Source organism: Coregonus lavaretus (assembly GCF_964263955.1).
Source record: "Coregonus lavaretus genome assembly, chromosome: 15".
Classification (NCBI taxonomy): Eukaryota; Metazoa; Chordata; class Actinopteri; order Salmoniformes; family Salmonidae; genus Coregonus; species Coregonus lavaretus.
The window spans coordinates 35,328,125-35,347,320 of NC_140002.1; the positions used below are offsets into that span (position 1 = coordinate 35,328,125).

The 19,196-nt window shown below is 45.1% G+C and overlaps 1 protein-coding gene across 1 annotated transcript in view; it reads left to right on the top strand.

The window, feature by feature from the left end:
• LOC311142532 (unconventional myosin-XVIIIa-like) overlaps nucleotides 1-18,958 on the top strand; it is a 111,772-nt gene extending 92,814 nt beyond the window's left edge. Inside the window, exons 27-40 of the mRNA XM_084178196.1 lie at nucleotides 571-694; nucleotides 846-1,046; nucleotides 1,133-1,243; nucleotides 1,821-1,925; nucleotides 2,966-3,112; nucleotides 3,360-3,473; nucleotides 5,315-5,431; nucleotides 6,427-6,510; nucleotides 7,404-7,541; nucleotides 7,914-8,099; nucleotides 8,253-8,395; nucleotides 8,934-8,978; nucleotides 12,978-13,100; nucleotides 13,880-18,958. Coding sequence (XP_084034322.1) covers nucleotides 571-694; nucleotides 846-1,046; nucleotides 1,133-1,243; nucleotides 1,821-1,925; nucleotides 2,966-3,112; nucleotides 3,360-3,473; nucleotides 5,315-5,431; nucleotides 6,427-6,510; nucleotides 7,404-7,541; nucleotides 7,914-8,099; nucleotides 8,253-8,395; nucleotides 8,934-8,978; nucleotides 12,978-13,100; nucleotides 13,880-15,356 — 3,115 coding nt within the window. The 3' untranslated portion in view covers nucleotides 15,357-18,958. The remainder of the gene's footprint in view (nucleotides 1-570; nucleotides 695-845; nucleotides 1,047-1,132; nucleotides 1,244-1,820; nucleotides 1,926-2,965; nucleotides 3,113-3,359; nucleotides 3,474-5,314; nucleotides 5,432-6,426; nucleotides 6,511-7,403; nucleotides 7,542-7,913; nucleotides 8,100-8,252; nucleotides 8,396-8,933; nucleotides 8,979-12,977; nucleotides 13,101-13,879) is intronic.
• Nucleotides 18,959-19,196: the final 238 nt, after the last annotated feature.

The window sequence follows — 19,196 nt, forward strand, 5'->3', positions numbered from 1 at the left end:
AAGATGCTCTGTGGGAGTAATCATTTTCAGCTGTGCAAAGCCGAGGACGGCTCGTCTTAGAGAAGAAAAAGAGAATTAAGAGACCTGACAGTTCAGAACACTTCACAATTCAGCTGAACACTCCTAAGTATAGCCGCCCCAGACAACTGAATAGAACATTATGCTCATGATGAGAATGCTATTGTAAATTAACAGCCCACTCTTAACATTTAAAGGTGAGTGCTGATAATAAGGTTAAAATGGAGGCTATACTGTTTGTAGTAGTCCTCAGTGGGATCAAAGGAGGTGAAATTGTTTCTTATTGCAATGTATTAAGTTGTAAATGATTTAACTCAACAAATGGGCCTGGTTAAATATTTGATCTTAGTCTGAAAGTGTTGTTTCTTGCTTGATCAAATCTTCTGCTTCATTTTGCTTCATAACATCCAACAACATTGGATGAAAATGGTCTGTAATATTTATGATTTTTGGGGTTTGTCTATTAGACCAAACTCAGTACAGAGTGAAGGAGAGGTCTTGAGGCTGTATCAAGGCCTGTCAGTAGTGTAACATGAGCGTTGTGTGTTGCAGGTTTGACTTGGAGCAGAACCAGGCCCAGGACGAGGTACTGAGGGAGAAGAACCTGAGAGAGAAGCTGGGCCGGGAGAGAGACATGATGACTGGGGAGCTGTTCAGTCTGCGCCAGCAGCTGCAGGTACAACCTGGACACAGATGACAGATCATAATGTTATCGTTCCCCCTGGGGAGATCATGTTCTCTATGTCCTCTGTATGTCTGGCCTGGTCCAGGAGTCCTCTGACTATCCCTGTCTCTTTACTGCCCCCTGCCTGCCTGCCTGCCTACAGGACAAAGACATGGAGCTGTGTGCCGTCCAGCTGAAGGTGGAGCAGCTGGATGCGGAGCTACAGGACCTGACCTCCCAGGAGTCCAAGGACGAGGCATCGCTGTCCAAGACCAAGAAGACGCTCCGCGACCTGGAGGCCAAGGTCAAAGACCAGGAAGAGGAGCTGGACGAGCAGGCCGGGACCATCCAGATGCTGGAGCAGGTAGAGGAGGAGGTGAAGAGGGGAGGAACACAGAGTCCATATAGGAGTTGCCGGTCTATAACAGTCTATTTGTGTGTGTCCTTCAGGCCAAGCTGCGTCTGGAGATGGAGATGGTGAGTCTGCGGCAGACCCACTCCAAAGACATCGAGGGCAAGGATGAAGAGGTGGAGGAGATCAGGCAGTCTTGCAGTAAGAAGGTATGGAGGCCTGCTCACACTCAGCACACAACTGTATTTTCCACAGCAGTCCTATTTGTGATTTTATCAGCTATGCATAACCTCCCCACTTTAGAGAAACAACATGCAGACACATGTCAAGTATACAACACAAACAGCTCTGACAGGCACTTCAACAAACACACACAATAATGTGTAGGCAATCGTGTCAAATTACACTACACTCTGAATTCCTATCTTGACTGCCTTAATTTCCCCAATAGCAAAAAGTCATGGCAACCAGATCTGGAAATGACAGTTGACGTGATTTGTTGTCGTTTGGAATGTTTTGATTACATACTTCTATAATTGTATAAATTTTTACCCACAGTAATTTCACATTGACAGTCAGGCATATGGTGCCGCATAGAGTACGACATTGATCTGGCCCTCTACCTTTAGACCTATGAGGACGACATGTGGCCTGATAGATGTGGCACTGCAGTGATGGTCATCTATCAGCCTGTCCCAATGACTGTGTAGTTAATGTCCTGAGTCTACCGACCTTCCTCCTGACTGTCTGTCTGTCTGTCTGTCTGTCTGTCTGTCCATCCTACAGCTGAAGCAGATGGAGGTACAGCTGGAGGAGGAGTATGATGACAAGCAGAAAGTCCTGCGTGAGAGGAGAGAGCTGGAGGCCAAACTGCTGTCTACCCAAGACCAGGTACTCCATCACACTGTCACTGACGTGTGTGTGTGTGCGTGTGAGCACATCTGTGTGCTCACAACTCTAACCTTGATGTGCTCTGGGATATTGATTATTATGGCCTGTAACCAGTATCATCACATCTGGATCCAGTGTAATGTGGTTGTGACTGTGAGGTGAGCTGCTCTGTAGTGGGATCGTTCCAAGAAAATAGTACCTTTTTCATCCCTTTGATATTTGTGCACCAATATTGAGTTTTAAAAGCCTGTTATTTTAAATGAAGTGCCCTTTAATATAGACCACATGGATAATTCAATAAAACAGATTTTTAATATGTCCCTATGTCAACCCTGTGTCATTTCTAGGAAGATATCAACCCACTTAATCCAAACATTTCTCGCAAGTTTCACCATAATTGTAAAGCCCTAGTGATTTTGTTGCTCTGACAGTCATTTCTGAAGATTATTTAATGTGATTAGTGATTAATTTACGTCTGTCTCTCATTTTAAGGTCAACCCTGTTACGTGAATTGAACTCTCGGTTTAATATGGTGAAACTATTAATTTTTAAATATTTTTTTCAAAAGTAACATTGAACATCTAAGAATCAAAGTGTAAAAGTGCTGGTTCTACTGTTTTTGGTCATTTTCTGGTGTTTTGTGGTGGAAAACTGAGCAGGTTGAGCATAACATGTCAACCCTGTTACCCATAGATAGACAGGCTAGAAATGTTTTAGCTATTTCATTTTGTTTGTGAAGCTTGCATTCAATTGCCACTCCCTGTTGCACAAAACAAGCTTCCATTCCCCTTGTCATGAGGGGATTTATGGCTGATTTAAGATTAAATCGTCAACCCTGTTACTTTATTTGGCACTTAATAGGCACTTACTATAGTCATTTTTTTATTGACCCTCTTGAGATGGAAAAACATGTATTTTATGAAGTTGAACATGTGCTATTTATGACAGAATGTTAAAAGAAATATGTGACCCAGTTACACTTCTCAAAAGGCACCAAATTGGTGGAATGACCCAGAGACTGTTTGCGTGTTCTCCTCTAGGTGGGCTGCAGGGACGTGGAGACAGAGAAGAGGCTGAGGAAGGACCTGAAACGCACCAAAGTGCTGCTGGCCGACGCCCAGATCATGCTGGACCACATGAAGAACAACGCCCCCAGCAAGCGAGAGACCGCCCAGCTCAAAAATCAGGTACACCACCCTACATTACACTACATGGTCCATCTTATTAACATCGTGTCAATCAGGTACTTATTTGACATTCTGACAAAAAATCCTGTCAAAATGTATTGCACTTGCTCTCCTGATCAAGGACAGGGTGTTACATTTTGTGATTTCTTAAGATTTCTTATTTTCCCTGACCTTGACCTTCTAATCCCTCTCCCCCCCCCTCTTCCTCCTCCTCCTCTTCCTCCTCCTGTTATATCTCCCTTCACAGCTGGAGGAGTCAGAGTTCACGTGTGCGGTGGCGGTGAAGTCTCGTAAGGGCATGGAGATAGAGATCGAGGACCTGCACATCCAGATGGAGGACGTGGTCAAAGTCAAGATGTCGGTGAGTGAGAGCTCCCTCAGCTGTCCCATCTCACTATGAGAGGATTCCCTACCATTATAGCTACCTAGTGCCGAGTGTGAACTGCACACAGAGTATGGAGTAAGTCCACATCAGTGTGCTGTATTTTAATTTCCTATTTTAATTTAACTATGCTTACAGCCTTATTAAATCAGTCTCGATATCCTTTTTATCTAGGTAAAACATACACCCCCCCCCCCCCCTTATGCCCTCAGAACTGCCTAAATTCGTCATGGCATGGACTCTACAAGGTGTCGAAAGCGTTCCACAGGGATGCTGGCCCATGTTGACTCCAAAGCTTCCCACAGCTGTGTCAAGTTGTCTGGATGTCCTTTGGGTGGTGGACCATTCTTGATACACATTGGAAACTGTTGAGCATGAAAAACCCAGCAGTATTTTCAAACAAACCGCTATGCCTGGCACCTACTAACATACCTTGTTCAAAGGCGCTTAAATCTTTTGTCTTGCCCATTCACCCTCTCAATGGCACACATACACAATCCATGTCTCAATTGTCTCAAGGCTTAAAAATCTGTCTTTAACCTGTCTCCTCCCCTTCAACTACACTGATTGAAGTGGATTTAACAGGTGACATTAATAAGGGATCATAGCTTATATCTATGTCATGGAAAGAGCAGGTGTTCGTAATGTTTTGTATACTCAGTGTAGATGTGACATGAACGGTTTCTATCCATGCAATGTTAATTAAATTGAACAGAAATGCAGATTGATATATTCTAATGAGATGGCTTGCTTGATGACCTTGTTTATTGTAGTGATACACAATCGACACATCCTTTTGTTATGGAAATCATTCCGTATTTGTGAGTACCACTTGTCACCTCTAGGTCAGAAAAATATTGACAGAATCAGCAGCAACAAGAAATGCGTTGTATTATCATGTGATGGCAGGGTGTATTTTGTCTGTGTGTCCTTCTCCCTGTGACAGTGTGTATGCACTCCCACGGCCATCTGTGTGTCACACAGCCAGGTCTTCATAGTGTAGAGACATGGAAGGGAGGTTCAGACATGGAATCTCTGCCACTTTCTACAACACCAAATGACCATGTGTAATTACAGCGCTTCACCACGTTTTTTACGACACAACAAAACCAAACCACAGTGTTATTAAAAACAGCAGTAGTCCTAGTCGTTTCTCTTACTCTCCCACACGGCAGACTCTTTTAGTATGTGTTAAAACACCACCATGAATATGCACAAATCTCTCCGCCATCATTGAAATGATGTTTGTTTTTTCTGGAAATGGCCCATTTCTCGATTATGTGCTAATGGCTTAATTAGCATTGTTGATATTTTTTTGTGCTCATTAATGCGTTCCATAATCACCTCCCCAGGAGAGTGCTTTCTGTGTTTTAGAGGAAATTGCGGGAAGAGAGTGACAGTAGTGGTCCTCTGGGGACAGAGAGTGACCCTGTAGAGCTGCTAATTGCTGTGTTTATGGCTATGAAAGGTATTTTAAATTTCTCCATTTTGGGAAGGCATACTAAGAGGCTGGGTGTCTTTTCCTCCAGCGTAGATCTGATGATCTGCCTTAGGACACTAGTGCCAAGCTAATACATGGTGCATTGGCCACACAGGTCTGTCTGCAGGGCTAAATGACCCAATCAGGTTTGATTCTAGTAAATCACACTAATCCACCACCAGGGCCAGGCCACGGGTAGATATCCATTAGATGACTGGCCAGCTAATGACCATTGATTCCTTTCACTGGCTCTGGTTGAAAAACAGCTTGCGATTAGGTGTTAAAGTTTGCTTCTCTCGCTCACTCGCTCGCTCTCTCTCCCTCTCTCCCTCTCTCTCAGCTTGAGGAGCAGGTGTCCCGTCTGCAGAGGGAGAAGAACGACCTGCAGTCTCGTATGGAAGAGGACCAGGAGGACATGAACGAGCTGATGAAGAAACACAAGGCTGCCGTCTCCCAGGTAACCCTGCCCCTACACAGCCTCTGTTCTGTAGACCTGCACTGGGCGCCAGTATCCGTATGCTTTAAAAAGCTGTTAATGTATTTTCCTATGTGTAGGTGGAACGTATTTGAGACGCTAGAGATAAACAAACCTAATTTTGCATTCAGAAAGGTGCAATCTGTTCCACAGGAGATTACGTTAATTATAATATATTGTCCTGAATACTTGACTGTTGGATATTAATCCACCTCCTAAGGAAAAATACCTATGTTCAAAATACCTATGGAGCATTCCACATAAGAATATCAAGAGTTTCATTCCAAAACGCTATATATATCCATTTTTCAGAAATGTTGGTAAATAGATTTTATTGTTTAAAGAAATTATGAAAGAGATTGGTGTGTTTTTTCACTATCTAATCATGGCATGGGGTTGTTCAATGACAGACATGTATTTGTTTAAAATCTATCACTTGATGGTTTCATTTCAGAGAGACAAATAATCATGTTGTTTTTCAAAATGCTATATATCCGCCTCTGCTAGGTTTTAAATAGTCAAATGTAGCAAATAACTATATATTTTTAAAGAAATGTACAAATGATACATGTGACATCAATATGTAATAAAACAAATAAAACAAATAACTCAATACAGTAATATGAAATCTGTATGTAATACATTTACATTGACATTTTTGTCATTTAGCAGATGCTCTTATCCAGAGCGACTTACAGTAAGGGTATTCATCTTAAGATAGCTAGGTGAAACAACCACATATCATAGTAAAATATACAGGATACGAGCAGCAGGTAGCCTAGCGATTAAGAGCGTTGGACCAGTAACCGAAAGGTCGCTGGTTCAAATCCCAAAAAAATAAAAAATCTGTCTGTGCCCTTGAGCAAGTAAGCGTGTCTGTTAAATTACAAATATTCCATTCAAGCTAAACAATGAATATATAGCACATTTGATTTGATTTGATTTGATTTTTGATTTTTGATTTTGTGATGTGTCAGTCTGCCAGAGACCTGGCCCAGATCAGTGACCTGCAGGCCCAGCTGGAGGAAGCCATGAAGGAGAAGCAGGAGATCCAGGACAAGGTAACTACACACTGCCATGGCTGCCTGCCAGGGGAGCCCCGATTTGCCCCTGCTTGCCTGCCCCCCACCCATCCCCATCTACTCACACATTCACCAGCCGCTCAGAGGACGACATGCCCTCAGCAGAATCATACAGGTTGTCCTACACCTACACCATTACCTTGGCCTTTACCTGGAGCGGTTCAGAGCTCTGTGTGTGCTTACAGCCTGATCTTACCGCTCACTCTGCTTGCTGTAAGGTAGTTTTAAGAGCTGCCACCTAAGGCAGCGATAGATAAATACGGTAGATAGATAGATAGCCATCTAAATCCTGTAGCCCTGCAGTGATTAACAGATCCAGTATGAGAGCAACACTGTGTTCTTTAATGACATGAAAGGCCAGCTCTAAATCCTCCTTCTCTCAGATGCAAAGCTCCTCATTAGGAGCCCTGGTGCATTTTGGGTACTTTTATTTAGTGTATGTCTTTCATCCTCTTATCAGATATGAGAAAAGTCCTAAGACGAAACAAGTTTGCAAAGTATTGATCTTCTTCCCTTCACAAAGCTGTGTAGTGGGATCTGTGATCGTTATTTAGGTCTGTAGAGGCTACTGGGGTTATCCTATCCTCGGCTTATTGGCTATTCACATCAGATAATCCTAGCATTAAAGGCAACAAAAATGCTGGCTAGATTCCCAAAAATTCAGCCAGGGGGATGCTATTCACAATGCAGATGAAGGTAAGAGGTGAATTTATTTATTTTGGGCATAAACATGTATCTGTTGTATGCAGGCCTAGTATTGATTATTGAAGAGATAGAGGGAGGGTTGCATAGGGCAGAGTGGAGGTGTTCAGTGTGGTGTAATCAGTACTTCAGTATGTCACTGTGTGTGTGTGTGTGTTGCCCCCCTCCAGCTGCAGTCCCTGCAGAGCCAGCTGGAGTTCCAGGAGCAGTCCATGGTGGAGAAGTCTCTGGTCAGCAGGCAGGAGGCCAAGATCCGCGAGCTGGAGACCAAGCTGGAGTACGAGAGGACCCAGATCAAACGCCTGGAGGTGAGACAAGTGGGAGGGAGAGAGAGAGAGAGAGAGTGGGAGAGGGAGGGAGTGTGTTTGTGTGAGAGCAAGAGAGAGGGGCTTGTATGTGGGAGGTAGAGGGCAAGCTGTGAGGCCACATTTTGGGTCATTTAACAAATGCTGTGAGGGAAATATATTTTATGACAGCCATACTATCTTTCTCTGGCCAGCTGTAATTTCTGCACACCTGAGCTCAATTGGAATTCTTAGTGACCTCAATTTGACCCTTCTCCAGCTACATTAACCACACCACAAACTTCAAAGTGAAATGTGCTCACTGCTCAGGCACCTATGCTGGACGTCTCAGCTGTGTTCTGATGTTCTGACCCAGTTCCGTCTCCTCGTCCCCAGAGCCTGACGGGTCGTCTGAAGGAGAACCTGGAGAAGATGACGGAGGAGAGAGACCACCGCGGGAACGGAGAGAACAGGGAGAAGGAGCAGAACAAGCGCATGCAGAGACAGATGAGGGACATCAAAGAGGAGATGGCTGAGCTGTCCAAGAAGGAGGCAGAGGCCAGCCGCAAGAAGCATGAGCTGGTAAGGAAGAGGGCATAGTCAGTATAGTACTAAAGTATGGACTGGACTCTCCTTGTTAGGTCGTACAGGGGTAATATCCTCATTTAGGTTGGGCCTGTCTTGGTTTACGGAGTTTGGGGTGACAGTCACTTACTCTGCATCATGATCCATCAGGAAATGGACATAGAGAGTCTGGAGGCAGCCAATCAGAGTCTGCAGGCGGACCTCAAGCTGGCCTTCAAGAGGATTGGAGACCTGCAGGCCGCCATCGAGGACGAGATGGTCGACAGTGACGGCGACGATGACCTCATAAACAAGTAGGTGCCCCTCACTCCCTCTCTTCTTCTGCCGGAGGACAGATTCTCTTTGTAATAAAGTTGTCAGAAAACAACTGCCCGTTATTTAATGTCTGTCCTGGTTTAATCCTCTCCCCTGTGACTGATTCTTTGTTGGTTTGTCCTCATGTTTAGCTGCCTGCTGAGGTCTCTTTATGGGCAGGTTCAGGGTTACACTACCTCTGATCCCCACTGAAGTAAACACTGTTGCCATACAGGGCCTCTGAGAGGGAGTTTAGACTCCCTTTTCCCTTTTAAACAATGGGGTCAGAGAGAGGATGAGTGAGCTGGTATTCTGAATCACTGCCCAAAACCGTGCAGTATGGAAGATGTTCATCAGATTTTCTGCAGCAATTGTTTTTAGCCTTCTTGTCCTCTTTTCGCACACAATGTAGCTCTATCTATCCTGAGGCATACTACATCCCCGGTTGGGTTCTTCTTAATCTGTTGACTGTATTTCTCCTTTTCTGTTTCTCTCTTTTTCCCTTCTCTTTTGTTTCCTCTCCCACTCTTCGCCCAGTTTACAAGACATGGTGACAAAGTATCAGAAACGAAAGAACAAAACGTGAGAACGGACAATGCATTCTTTCTTTTTCGCATGATTGTTTGGTTTCCAGGTTTTAAAATCATCGTCCCACATGAGAGAATGATGCTGTATTAGGGGGACATGCACTTCTGCTGTTTACGATGACATTTTGAGTAGAAGGAACTTAGTTCAAATTACTTTAAGATTAGCATCTCTGCAAACCTACTGTTTGAGGGATGCTCACCGCTGTGGAAAAATCATTTAAAAAATAAATAAAACACAGTCATAGAATACCTGTAGATACTGCATCACTCTCCCATGAAATATCATGAACCACTCCCATTTTTAAACAACAACCATGGACCTTCACCCTGTGTTATGTGACATGCCAATCTACATGCATGCTTTTGAGAACTTCCATAACCAACCAACTAACTCATTTCATTGTGTTCAAGAACATTGTGTTCTATACATTATGACCTATTAATAACAAAAGGTTTAGTCTTTGTTTACTTGTTTACATCTCTCTGTGATGGAAAGTAGGTTTACTCTCTGTAGAGTGTGGTTGAGCTGCTTGTTCAGCAGGGCCTAGCGTGCTTTACTCAAGTCACCGTGCTGTCTTATTCACTTTGGACTTAGACATAAAATAATTTAGTCTAAAGCCCCATAATGAAAGTTAACATTCCAATTCCAGTTTAGCTCGTCATGTTTTGATGGAAGAATGCAAATGTGTGTCACGTGATTTGTATGTGATTTGTAGTTAGTGTCAGCAGTTCATTTTCTCAGCATGTATTATTTGTGTCAGTATTAACCTCTAATTGCTTGTTCCAAGAGAGAACACTTCGCTGCCCTGTGAGTCAATTTCTCTCATTGTTATTCATTCATTTGCCATCAGACAGGCAGCTCATGTGAATCAGCACAGTGCACTGTGTCTGTCTGTACGTCAGCGTCAAGCCTGTGGGTTCCTCACTTAGCTATGCTCAAGAGAAAATAAAGTGAATCACCATGGTTACTTAGGAGCAAATTTGTTCTCCCTTTGATCTGTATGTAATAGCAGCGAGATAAACATTAATGGAATAATTGATTTGCCAGTGAATTGTGAAGGGAATGTTCAGCAGGATTAGTGCTTCTGTTTGATTGTATTTTAGTAATTGCACCAATAAAAGGTGACACTGGTAGGAATGGTTGTTGTGTGCGTGTGAAGGGGAAAAAGAATAATAAATAGGTCTGAAACCTTTGGACATCTTTTTCCAGGTTTCTGAGATGCACTTTGAAACACTAAGAGGGAAGGGTGTGATCTTTCCAGTGCACTCATCATTTTCAGGCAGTTCTTTATCCAATGTACCCTTTCATGGTCATAAGAAGATCACACAAAACATATTCTTAACAGTACAGATCCTTGAAGACTGTAGAGTGTGTGAGTCTGACTGTGTACACAGTGTACTGCAGCACACTGCTCAAATAACATGGATTTAGTGGATCTGTCTCTGCTATAAGCAGTGAGCAGTTTGACCATGATATGAAATGCTGGGACCAAGAGGATGCAAGTGTGGAATACTGTAGACAGGAACCATCAATAGGAGTTTTATGAGGATATACTGTAGGTATGTGTAACAGAGATATACAACCAGTGGAGGCTGATTGTCAGAAGCGATTAATGTCGGGCTTTAAATTCTCTGTGCTTGTTTGCTCCCTGGAGCGTCAGCGCTGCTTAGCCAGTGGTGTGAGGCCAAGGACATAAATTGTGTGTGACACCATTTGCAAAGCACTCGATTACAAGGCGCCTCTGTCTGTCCCACAGCTGCTCCAGTGCAGGTGTTTGTGTGTTTGTGTCTGTGGGAAAGAGAGAATAGTTTTGCCTTGTATGTGGGAGTCAGTCCTTAAACTATCTTTCCCAGAAAGTTCTGTTTGATACATTGAAAATGAGAGAGACCCTAAGTGACTGAGTCTAAAAAGGTAGCTAATGTCGATGTCCACAGACGGCCACCATGTTTTTGGGGATTTCTCACCCCTACTTTGTGCGGCTCTGTACTGTATGCCTCCATCCATTCTGAGCGCACGTCTCTGTCTCTATGCAGGTAAATGGAACTGTGGTTCTGCCCATGCAGAGAGAGGAGGCAACACAACCACTTTGTTCATGGAGACTTGATTGAATGTGTGATATACCGCCTTATTGCTCTCTGCAGTGGGAGGCTTTAATGGCAGGCATGTAAATATGTGAGCAGGGCGATGCAGCCCAGCGGTCATTACCATTAAAGGAGGCTGTCATCTGAGACCTCTTTGAATAAGATGCACTATGTTGGCTCATGATAAGCACTTTGCATCCTGTCCCACAGCCTTGCCAGATAAGCTGGTCAAAGAAGACAGGAAATCTGTCCTTTGCTTTTGGTGTTTATCTCTCGTCTCAAAATAGTGCCATTTGGATTGATGTCAAGTCACAACAGACACTGAAAATTGTTGTTTGGATTGATGCAGAGACTGAAGTTGTTGGTTATGATCCACATTTTTGCTCCTCCTTGACTGCAGTGTGACTTTTCTATCAATGTTCATTTATAGTTCATTCTGGTACTAGAAATTAATGAACACTGCTAGGCTTAATTGTTCCCAGACACGTTTGTCTATTATCTAAGACTTTAGCCCCTGTGGGTCCCCGTCCCCCCCCTCTCCCAACACCTCTTCTACTCCCCCCCCCCCCCCCCCCCCCCTCTCCCTCAGACAAGAGATGCATAATGCAGAGTCAGGGAAGCTTCACCTCCGGGATTGAGGAACAGATGAATCAGGATTGAAATGCACCCTCCGACCTTTCCCAAGCGTGATCTAATATACTTTCTCCTCGGGTTCCCTCCGATATCTGTTTACTGCTTGTTATTGTCAAGGCCAGGGCTAGAGGGCCATCTCATCAGCTCAGCCACAATAACAATCTACATCAACAGGCCACGCTCAGCCACAATAACAATCTACATCAACAGGCCACGCTCAGCCACAATAACAATCTACATCAACAGGCCACGCTCAGCCACAATAACAATCTACATCAACAGGCCACGCTCAGCCACAATAACAATCTACATCAACAGGCCACGCTCAGCCACAATAACAATCTACATCAACAGGCCACGCTCAGCCACAATAACAATCTACATCAACAGGCCACGCTCAGCCACAATAACAATCTACATCAACAGGCCACGCTCAGCCACAATAACAATCTACATCAACAGGCCACGCTCAGCCACAATAACAATCTACATCAACAGGCCACGCTCAGCCACAATAACAATCTACATCAACAGGCCACGCTCAGCCACACGCCACAGAGATCCTAACAGCCTGGCTATGGCCACAGAGTTAATTACGCCTTCATGAGCTCCATTCATTTGCATTCTGCTCCGCTCCGAGGCACCATGACTTGTTTTGCTCATCCGCCCCCATCATAAGCGATTATACATTTAACAGGGGAAGAGAAAGCACTCAGGACTATACACATTCATATTTATGTATGCACCAATATCTAATATCTCATTTTTCTCTCTTTCAAATGAGCCTTGTTCTTGGTTTTTCATCAAACTTACTTTGGCCTAACTTTAGGTTTGTTGCTGATATTTTTTAAATCAATATTCAGGAAGTAGCAGTGTAGTCCAACACTAGATTTTGACTGGTAAACTAGTTTGCGACTGGGTGCATAATTCTAGATCTGTCATTGCTCTACGTTAACAGGATGCTGTTGTCTCCCTAAAGCTTGTTGTGACTGCCTGTCTTTGCATTGCTCAACCCCAGGTTACTGTCACAATGAATGGAACACAGCTGCTGTCTGACTAACTAAATCAGAAAGCTGTTATCTTATGACATTCAAAACATTTGATTTGTCTGTGTGTGGTTCAGCTCTGTGTTGTACTTCCTGTCCAAACCAACAGTTGTCCTCTGTGGTGGATCCTCACTAACCCTCCCAGATGACTCTTGGCTTAAACAGCTCTGCCTCCTGCCAACACCAACAGCAACATAACAACACTGTTTGCTCTCCTTCTGTCTTCCTCACAGTGGTGACGAGTCGGACACGGACTCAGAGGTGGAGGACCGTGTGGACGGGGTCAAGTCCTGGCTGTCCAAGAATAAGGGCTCCACCAAGACCCTGTCAGACGAGGGCAGTCTGAAGAGCTCCAGGTCAGTCTTGTCTTGTCTGTCTGTCTGCCTATCAGCCTCCCCAGTCGACAGCCTCGTCATTATGTTATCTTCCCCCTTCCTTCTGGCTGGGCCCTGATAAAGCAGAGATGGCTTCCTCAATCCCATCCCATTCCTATATGAGTTTACCCTGCTGAGAGCTAAAGAGCCCAGGATTACCTGAGGCAGGTTGGAATGGAAGGGTGAGTATTTCATGAGATTAGGTGTCATCTTTCTGTCTCCCTGTCATCTCTCTAATGACAGCAGGCGGCACGGCAGAGGGAAGAGGGAAACGGGCGCTGTGCTGCCTGTCAGATTTATTGAAGTGGCCCATGGCCAGCTGGCATACCTGCTAGATGGCCCCTCTCTCTGCTCTGCCTGAGATGAATGCATTTCCTCCCCCCTGGCAGACAGCACAGGATAGCCCCAAATAGACCTGCTCTCTTTGATGAGCTTTAGCAGATCGACTCACAACTTAACTTTCCTTATTAGACTCACTTCAGAGGACAAAGTGTCATCAGGAACTTCAGTTAGATGCTTCTGGAATATTTGGGGAATGTTGACAAACTTGACAAGGCTCAGAGATCTGAAAGCCTAAGCATTTCTCATTCTACACTTCAGGGATTCAATCAAATGTATTTCATCCTTCTGAACTTTTAATTTCATTTTCGCTCAAGTCTCTAAATTCTCATCTCTTCTCTCTCTATGTTTCTTTCATGTGTCTCTGTTGATTGTTTCCATGGTGTTCATGTTCCTACACCCTCCTCCTCATGGCATCTCAGATATGCAGTGAATGTAGATGCCAAGGAAGGCAAAGAGGTTAAGGAGATGAAAGAAGGTAGCAAGGAAGGCAAAGAGGGCAAAGAAGTAGACAGCAGATCGGTGTCTGTGATGAGTTCCCTTAGCTACAGGAAGCGCTCCAACCTGAAAGACTCCATCGGAGGCCAGGGGGACGAGAGCTCCCTCTTCAGTACGCTGAAGGAACAGTCCGACACCCCGGACCGCTCCTCCCTACGCAAGGCCAAGTCTAAGTCCACAGACCAGGACGACAGGAAGAAGTCCCAAGATGATGACGACCGTGGTTCGGTCATCTCCCAGGCCTACTCTGAGGCCACCAGCAGGGCCAGGAAGGGTCTGGAGCGCCGCTGGGCCCCACGCAGCCCTGACTTTGACAAGGACTCCATGGTGTCTTCCCTGGCCCCCAGCAGGTCCAGCCGTAGAGCCATGCCGAACATGGATGATGACAATATGTCCACCATTAGCAGCATCACCAGTGTTAGTCGTACCAGCCCTCGTGGCCTGCGACGTAGCACCTCCTGGAAGGATGATGGGCGTAGCGACTCGTACGGGACCTTGGTCAGCCCCAGCATGAGCAGGCGCTCTGGGGGTCGCAGCCCAGGAAGCGTGAGCAAGGCTGACTCCCGTATATCTGTTGCCCGCAGCAGCCGGCTCAGTGAGTTCGGCCTGCGCATGGACGACGATGATGATGATGATGCTCTGAGCACGGCCTTCAGTCAGGGAACCTCTGCCTACAGCCCCCACTCCCTGGGCCGCAGCTTGTCCACCCCAGCCCAGCCTCGCTCCTCTGACGACAACCGCCCAGACACCTCTGACATTAAGGCTGTCACCCACCGCAACTACCTTGACCCTGACCTGGAGAAGGCCATCAACGAGGTCCTCAGCTTCAAGCCCATCAAGTTCAAACGCAGCAAACTGGACGAGTCTGACGACGAGGAAGAGAAGGAGGAAAAGAAAGAAGACGAGGATGACCGGAACAGTGTGAAGGGGGATGACGAGGGTCTGGGCCGTAGTGCGTCCAGCTTGCGTCGCTCAGCTTCTGGCTCGGCAGTGGACTACAGCACCAGGTCCTCCAGCAGTTTCAGCTCCCACAGCACCACCAGCTCCAGCTCCCGCAGAGGCAAGGCCAAGAAGAAGAGGTCCTCAGACAGCTCCTCAGACTCAGACGACCGCCACAGCAGGAAGAACTCCAAGAAGAAGGGAAAGAAGTCCAGGAAGGGCTCCAGGAAGAAGGAGAGCGAGTCTGAATCCTCCTCTTCTGAGTCCTCCTCCTCCTCCAGCTCGGCCTCCACCGTCTCCTACCGCAGCTCCAACAGTGTGAAGAGAGGTCCAGCCCGCCCTGCCTCAGATGAGGAAGAGGCCGCTGAACAGAGACCCCCCAGTAAGAAGGATGAGAAGAAAAAGAAGAAGAAGATGGACAGCATGGTGATGAAGTATCTCTACAAGCCTGATAGTGACTAAAGCCCCTGGCCAGCAGTAGGTGATGCCTGGGAATGGAGTGAAAGCATGGTGTGGCTCTAACCAAACATGTAGCCTTGGGTTGACTTTATAGCATTATTACCATTAACACTTTAACCTGATTTGATTACTTATTTATTCATTTGACATAAACACAAGTTTATTCCATAAGTGTTTGCCATTGTGTGTATCCAGGTTGATGTGAAATACCACTTAATTAATAATGCCTTTCTTTCTGAATTGTAATGTTGACTCATGACCATTGCTAGATGAGGCATGTGTTGTGTTGCCAGGTTCCCGTCTCTAAGCAAATAAAACAGGACACATAATTGTCTCTGCATGTTAACCCTTTACACTCGTGGGAATTGGGCTAAATTGAGATGTTTCTTACAGAAGATATATGAAAATGCATAAAAATGGTAGCATTTGAAAGGAACAGTTGAAAGGGGAAATTATTAGACCAAAGGTGAGGACACACCAGTTCATCTGACACAAGACTAAATCCAAATATTACACTGTTGATTTTATGTGCATTTTACATTTACTGTACTTTTTGCCGCATTTGTTGGTAAAGAAATCTGAAAATACTCTGGATACATTGAGTAACATGATAAGAATATTCCTGGAAAATGTGAGGTAGGTGCAACATAAGACAAAAAAATGACAAGGGTTTGAGTGAGAGGACAAACTGGGGTCTCCAAGTGGCCACACAAATGTGCACAGTTCCTAAATAATTTCAATGCACTTTTATTACTCAAAGAAGAGTCTTCAACTATAAGGTGTTTTTTTTTAGCTCTCCTAGCCATGCCGTTGAGGAACTAGAGCAAGCACACTTGTAGTAGTTTTGTTTGGAACACAACCCTGCATCCCCGCCATCACACAATTACTGTTTTCGCAATCCAAAAACGTTCCATTATAAATCGCAATCTGGGTCAGGTGGGTGTCATTTGAAAGCCTGTTCTATTGCCAACATGACTAGCTAAGTTATAAAATACGGTATTACAGTGTTAGGCTTTCACTGTGAAATTCAGGGAAACAGATCACATTTTCTTCACAATAGACAAACATGAACATTCTGTTCAGAACAACCCAGGGTATGACGCCATGTCATCTTGTAACTGTACATTAAACATAGTGATCATGAACGTTGACACTGTATATGACATGAGTTTTATGATTTGGAAATGTGAAGTGCACATTTGGATTCACGGGTGTTTGGCTTGCTTGTATGACATCAAAGCGGTATTTATTATAATCCACAACATCTCATCTTTCAAAATACATAGAGTCATCTTAATTTATAGCGTTTCCCTCACTCAGACAACAAAAAATGTGCCCCCCAAAAAGTTGCCAAATTAGCGGGAGGGATGGGGGCAATGTCTTGTCGCGCGAGGTGCTCAAGTTCAGAACAGCTGTCAGTGACAACCCATACAGCGCTGTGATGCGCAGAGCAAGAGCTCTGATGTCATGTACAGTATAGCATGTTAATGTTCAGCCACTGCGTTCAAATGTAGGTGTTTATCAGTGCCTAAATCTGCCATTTTCAACCCGTATACGGGTACGAGTGTAAAGGGTTAATAGAGATTTCTTCCCTGATGGTGAGGTGGTGATGGTGAGGAAGCTAACTGCATGTTGGTGTACATATCAATAGACAACCATCCATCTAGCACGGCCACTTTAAATGTGCTCCCTCCGGGCCTCAACAAGACATAACTGTTGACCTGATTGAACATGAACACTGATTACTTCATTAGCATATATCCACCATGTATTTAATATGCTAGATTGAGGGGAACCAGTAGGTCAGTTACTTCAACAGCATGACAATAATAATAGAAACAAGTGGGCAGAGTCACTTTCCTGCAGAGTCATCATGCTACACTACATGGCCAAAAGTAGATGGACACCCCTTCAAATTAGTGGATTCGGCTATTTCAGACATCTGTTGCTGACGGGTGTATAAAACCGAGCACACAGCCATTCAATCTACATAGACAAGCATTGGCAGTAGAATGGCCCGTACTGAAGATCTCAGTGACTTTCAACATGGCACCGTCATAGGATGCCACCTTTCCAACAAGTCAGTTCCTGAAATGTCTGCCCTGCTAGAGCTGCCCCGGTCAACTGTAAGTGCTGTTATTGTGAAGTGGAAACGTCTAGGAGCAACAACGGCTCAGCCGCGATTGGTAGGCCACACAAGCTCACAGAACGGGACCGCGAGTGCTGAAGCACGTAGCGCCTAAAAATGCGCGTCTTTCCTCAGTTGCAACATTCACTACCGAGTTCCAAACTGCCTCTGGAAGCAACGTCAGCACAATAACTGTTCGTTGGGAGCTTCATGAAATGGGTTTCCATGGCCGAGCAGCCACACACAAGTCTAAGATCACCATACGCAATGCCAAGCGTCGGCTGGAATGCTGTAAAGCTCGCCGCATTTGGACTCTGGAGCAGTGGAAATGCGTTCTCTGGAGTGATGAATCACGCTTCACAATCTGGCAGTTCGACGGACTAATCTGGCTTTGGCGGATGCCAGGAGAACGCTACCTGCCCGAATGCATAGTGCCAACTGTAAAGTTTAGAGGAGGAGGAATAATGGACTGGGGCTGTTTTTCATGGTTCGGTCTAAGCCCATTAGTTCCAGTGAAGGGAAATCTTAACGCTACAGCATACAATGACATTCTAGACGATTCTGTGCTGTGTACAGTTTGGGGAAGGCCCTTTCCTGTTTCAGCATGACAATGCCCACGTGCACAAAGCGAGGTCCAAACAGAAATGGTTTGTCCAGATCGTTGTGGAAGAACTTGACTGGCCTGCACAGAGCCCTGACCTGAACCCCATCGACCACCTAATGCTCTTGTGGCTGAATGGATGCAAGTCCCTGCAGCAATGTTCCAACATCTAGTGGAAAGCCTTCCCAGAAGAATGGAGGCTGTTATAGCAGCAAAGGGGTGGACCAACTCCATATTAATGCCCATGATTTTGGAATGAGATGTTCGACGAGCAGGTGTCCACATACTTTTGGTCATGTAGTGTATATTCACTGTACCACTGCTTTGTCCTTGTTTCATCATGTTGTTCAAAGTCAACTTTGAAGCTCTGCTTTATCCCAGAAGCAGGGTTATGACAGCCCAATCCCAAACCCTAACCATTCCGACCTTGAACCTTTTCTATTTTCACTCTGTCCTTCCACCTCACCATATGGCTATTATGAAAGCTTCAAGACAAATGAATACAACACTGGAAAAAACTTCCACATTCTGACTTTGAAAACCTTTACTGTTTTTTGTGCATGAAACTAGTGGTGTGGATCTAGTAATGTTGAAGTGTTTTGGTTTGTTTGGCCCTTGGCAGCCATGCATGATCTTTGCTCCAGCATTGATTGATACATTGAAAGAGGTAATTGTGCTGTGTTCCTATTGGAGCAGCTTATACTGCTGACCCTGGCCCTGGCCCCTGGAGGAAGATGGAGGAGTCAGTAGGCTTGATATGTGACCTGTGACCTCTGCAAATCTCAAGCATCCATAGTGTTCAGGCAGGGTTCAATTCAACAGGGTTTCTCCTATATAAAACCCTCTCTCTCTTCTCTTCTCCTCTCCTCTCTCCTCCCACAGCCCTCCTCTGTACCGGAGACACCTCAGTGAAGAGGACAAGGAGAGGGGTTCCAACAGACACTCCCTGAAGGAAAGTGACAGTGATAGCAAGCTGGCAGAGTCCACAGCGTAACAGAGACTAATGCCACATCTCTCACTACCACCACCATCCTACACATACACACCAGAGACAGATATAATGCTTTAGTTAATAAAAATACCCCTCCCCCATGCCATCCTCATTTGAACATCA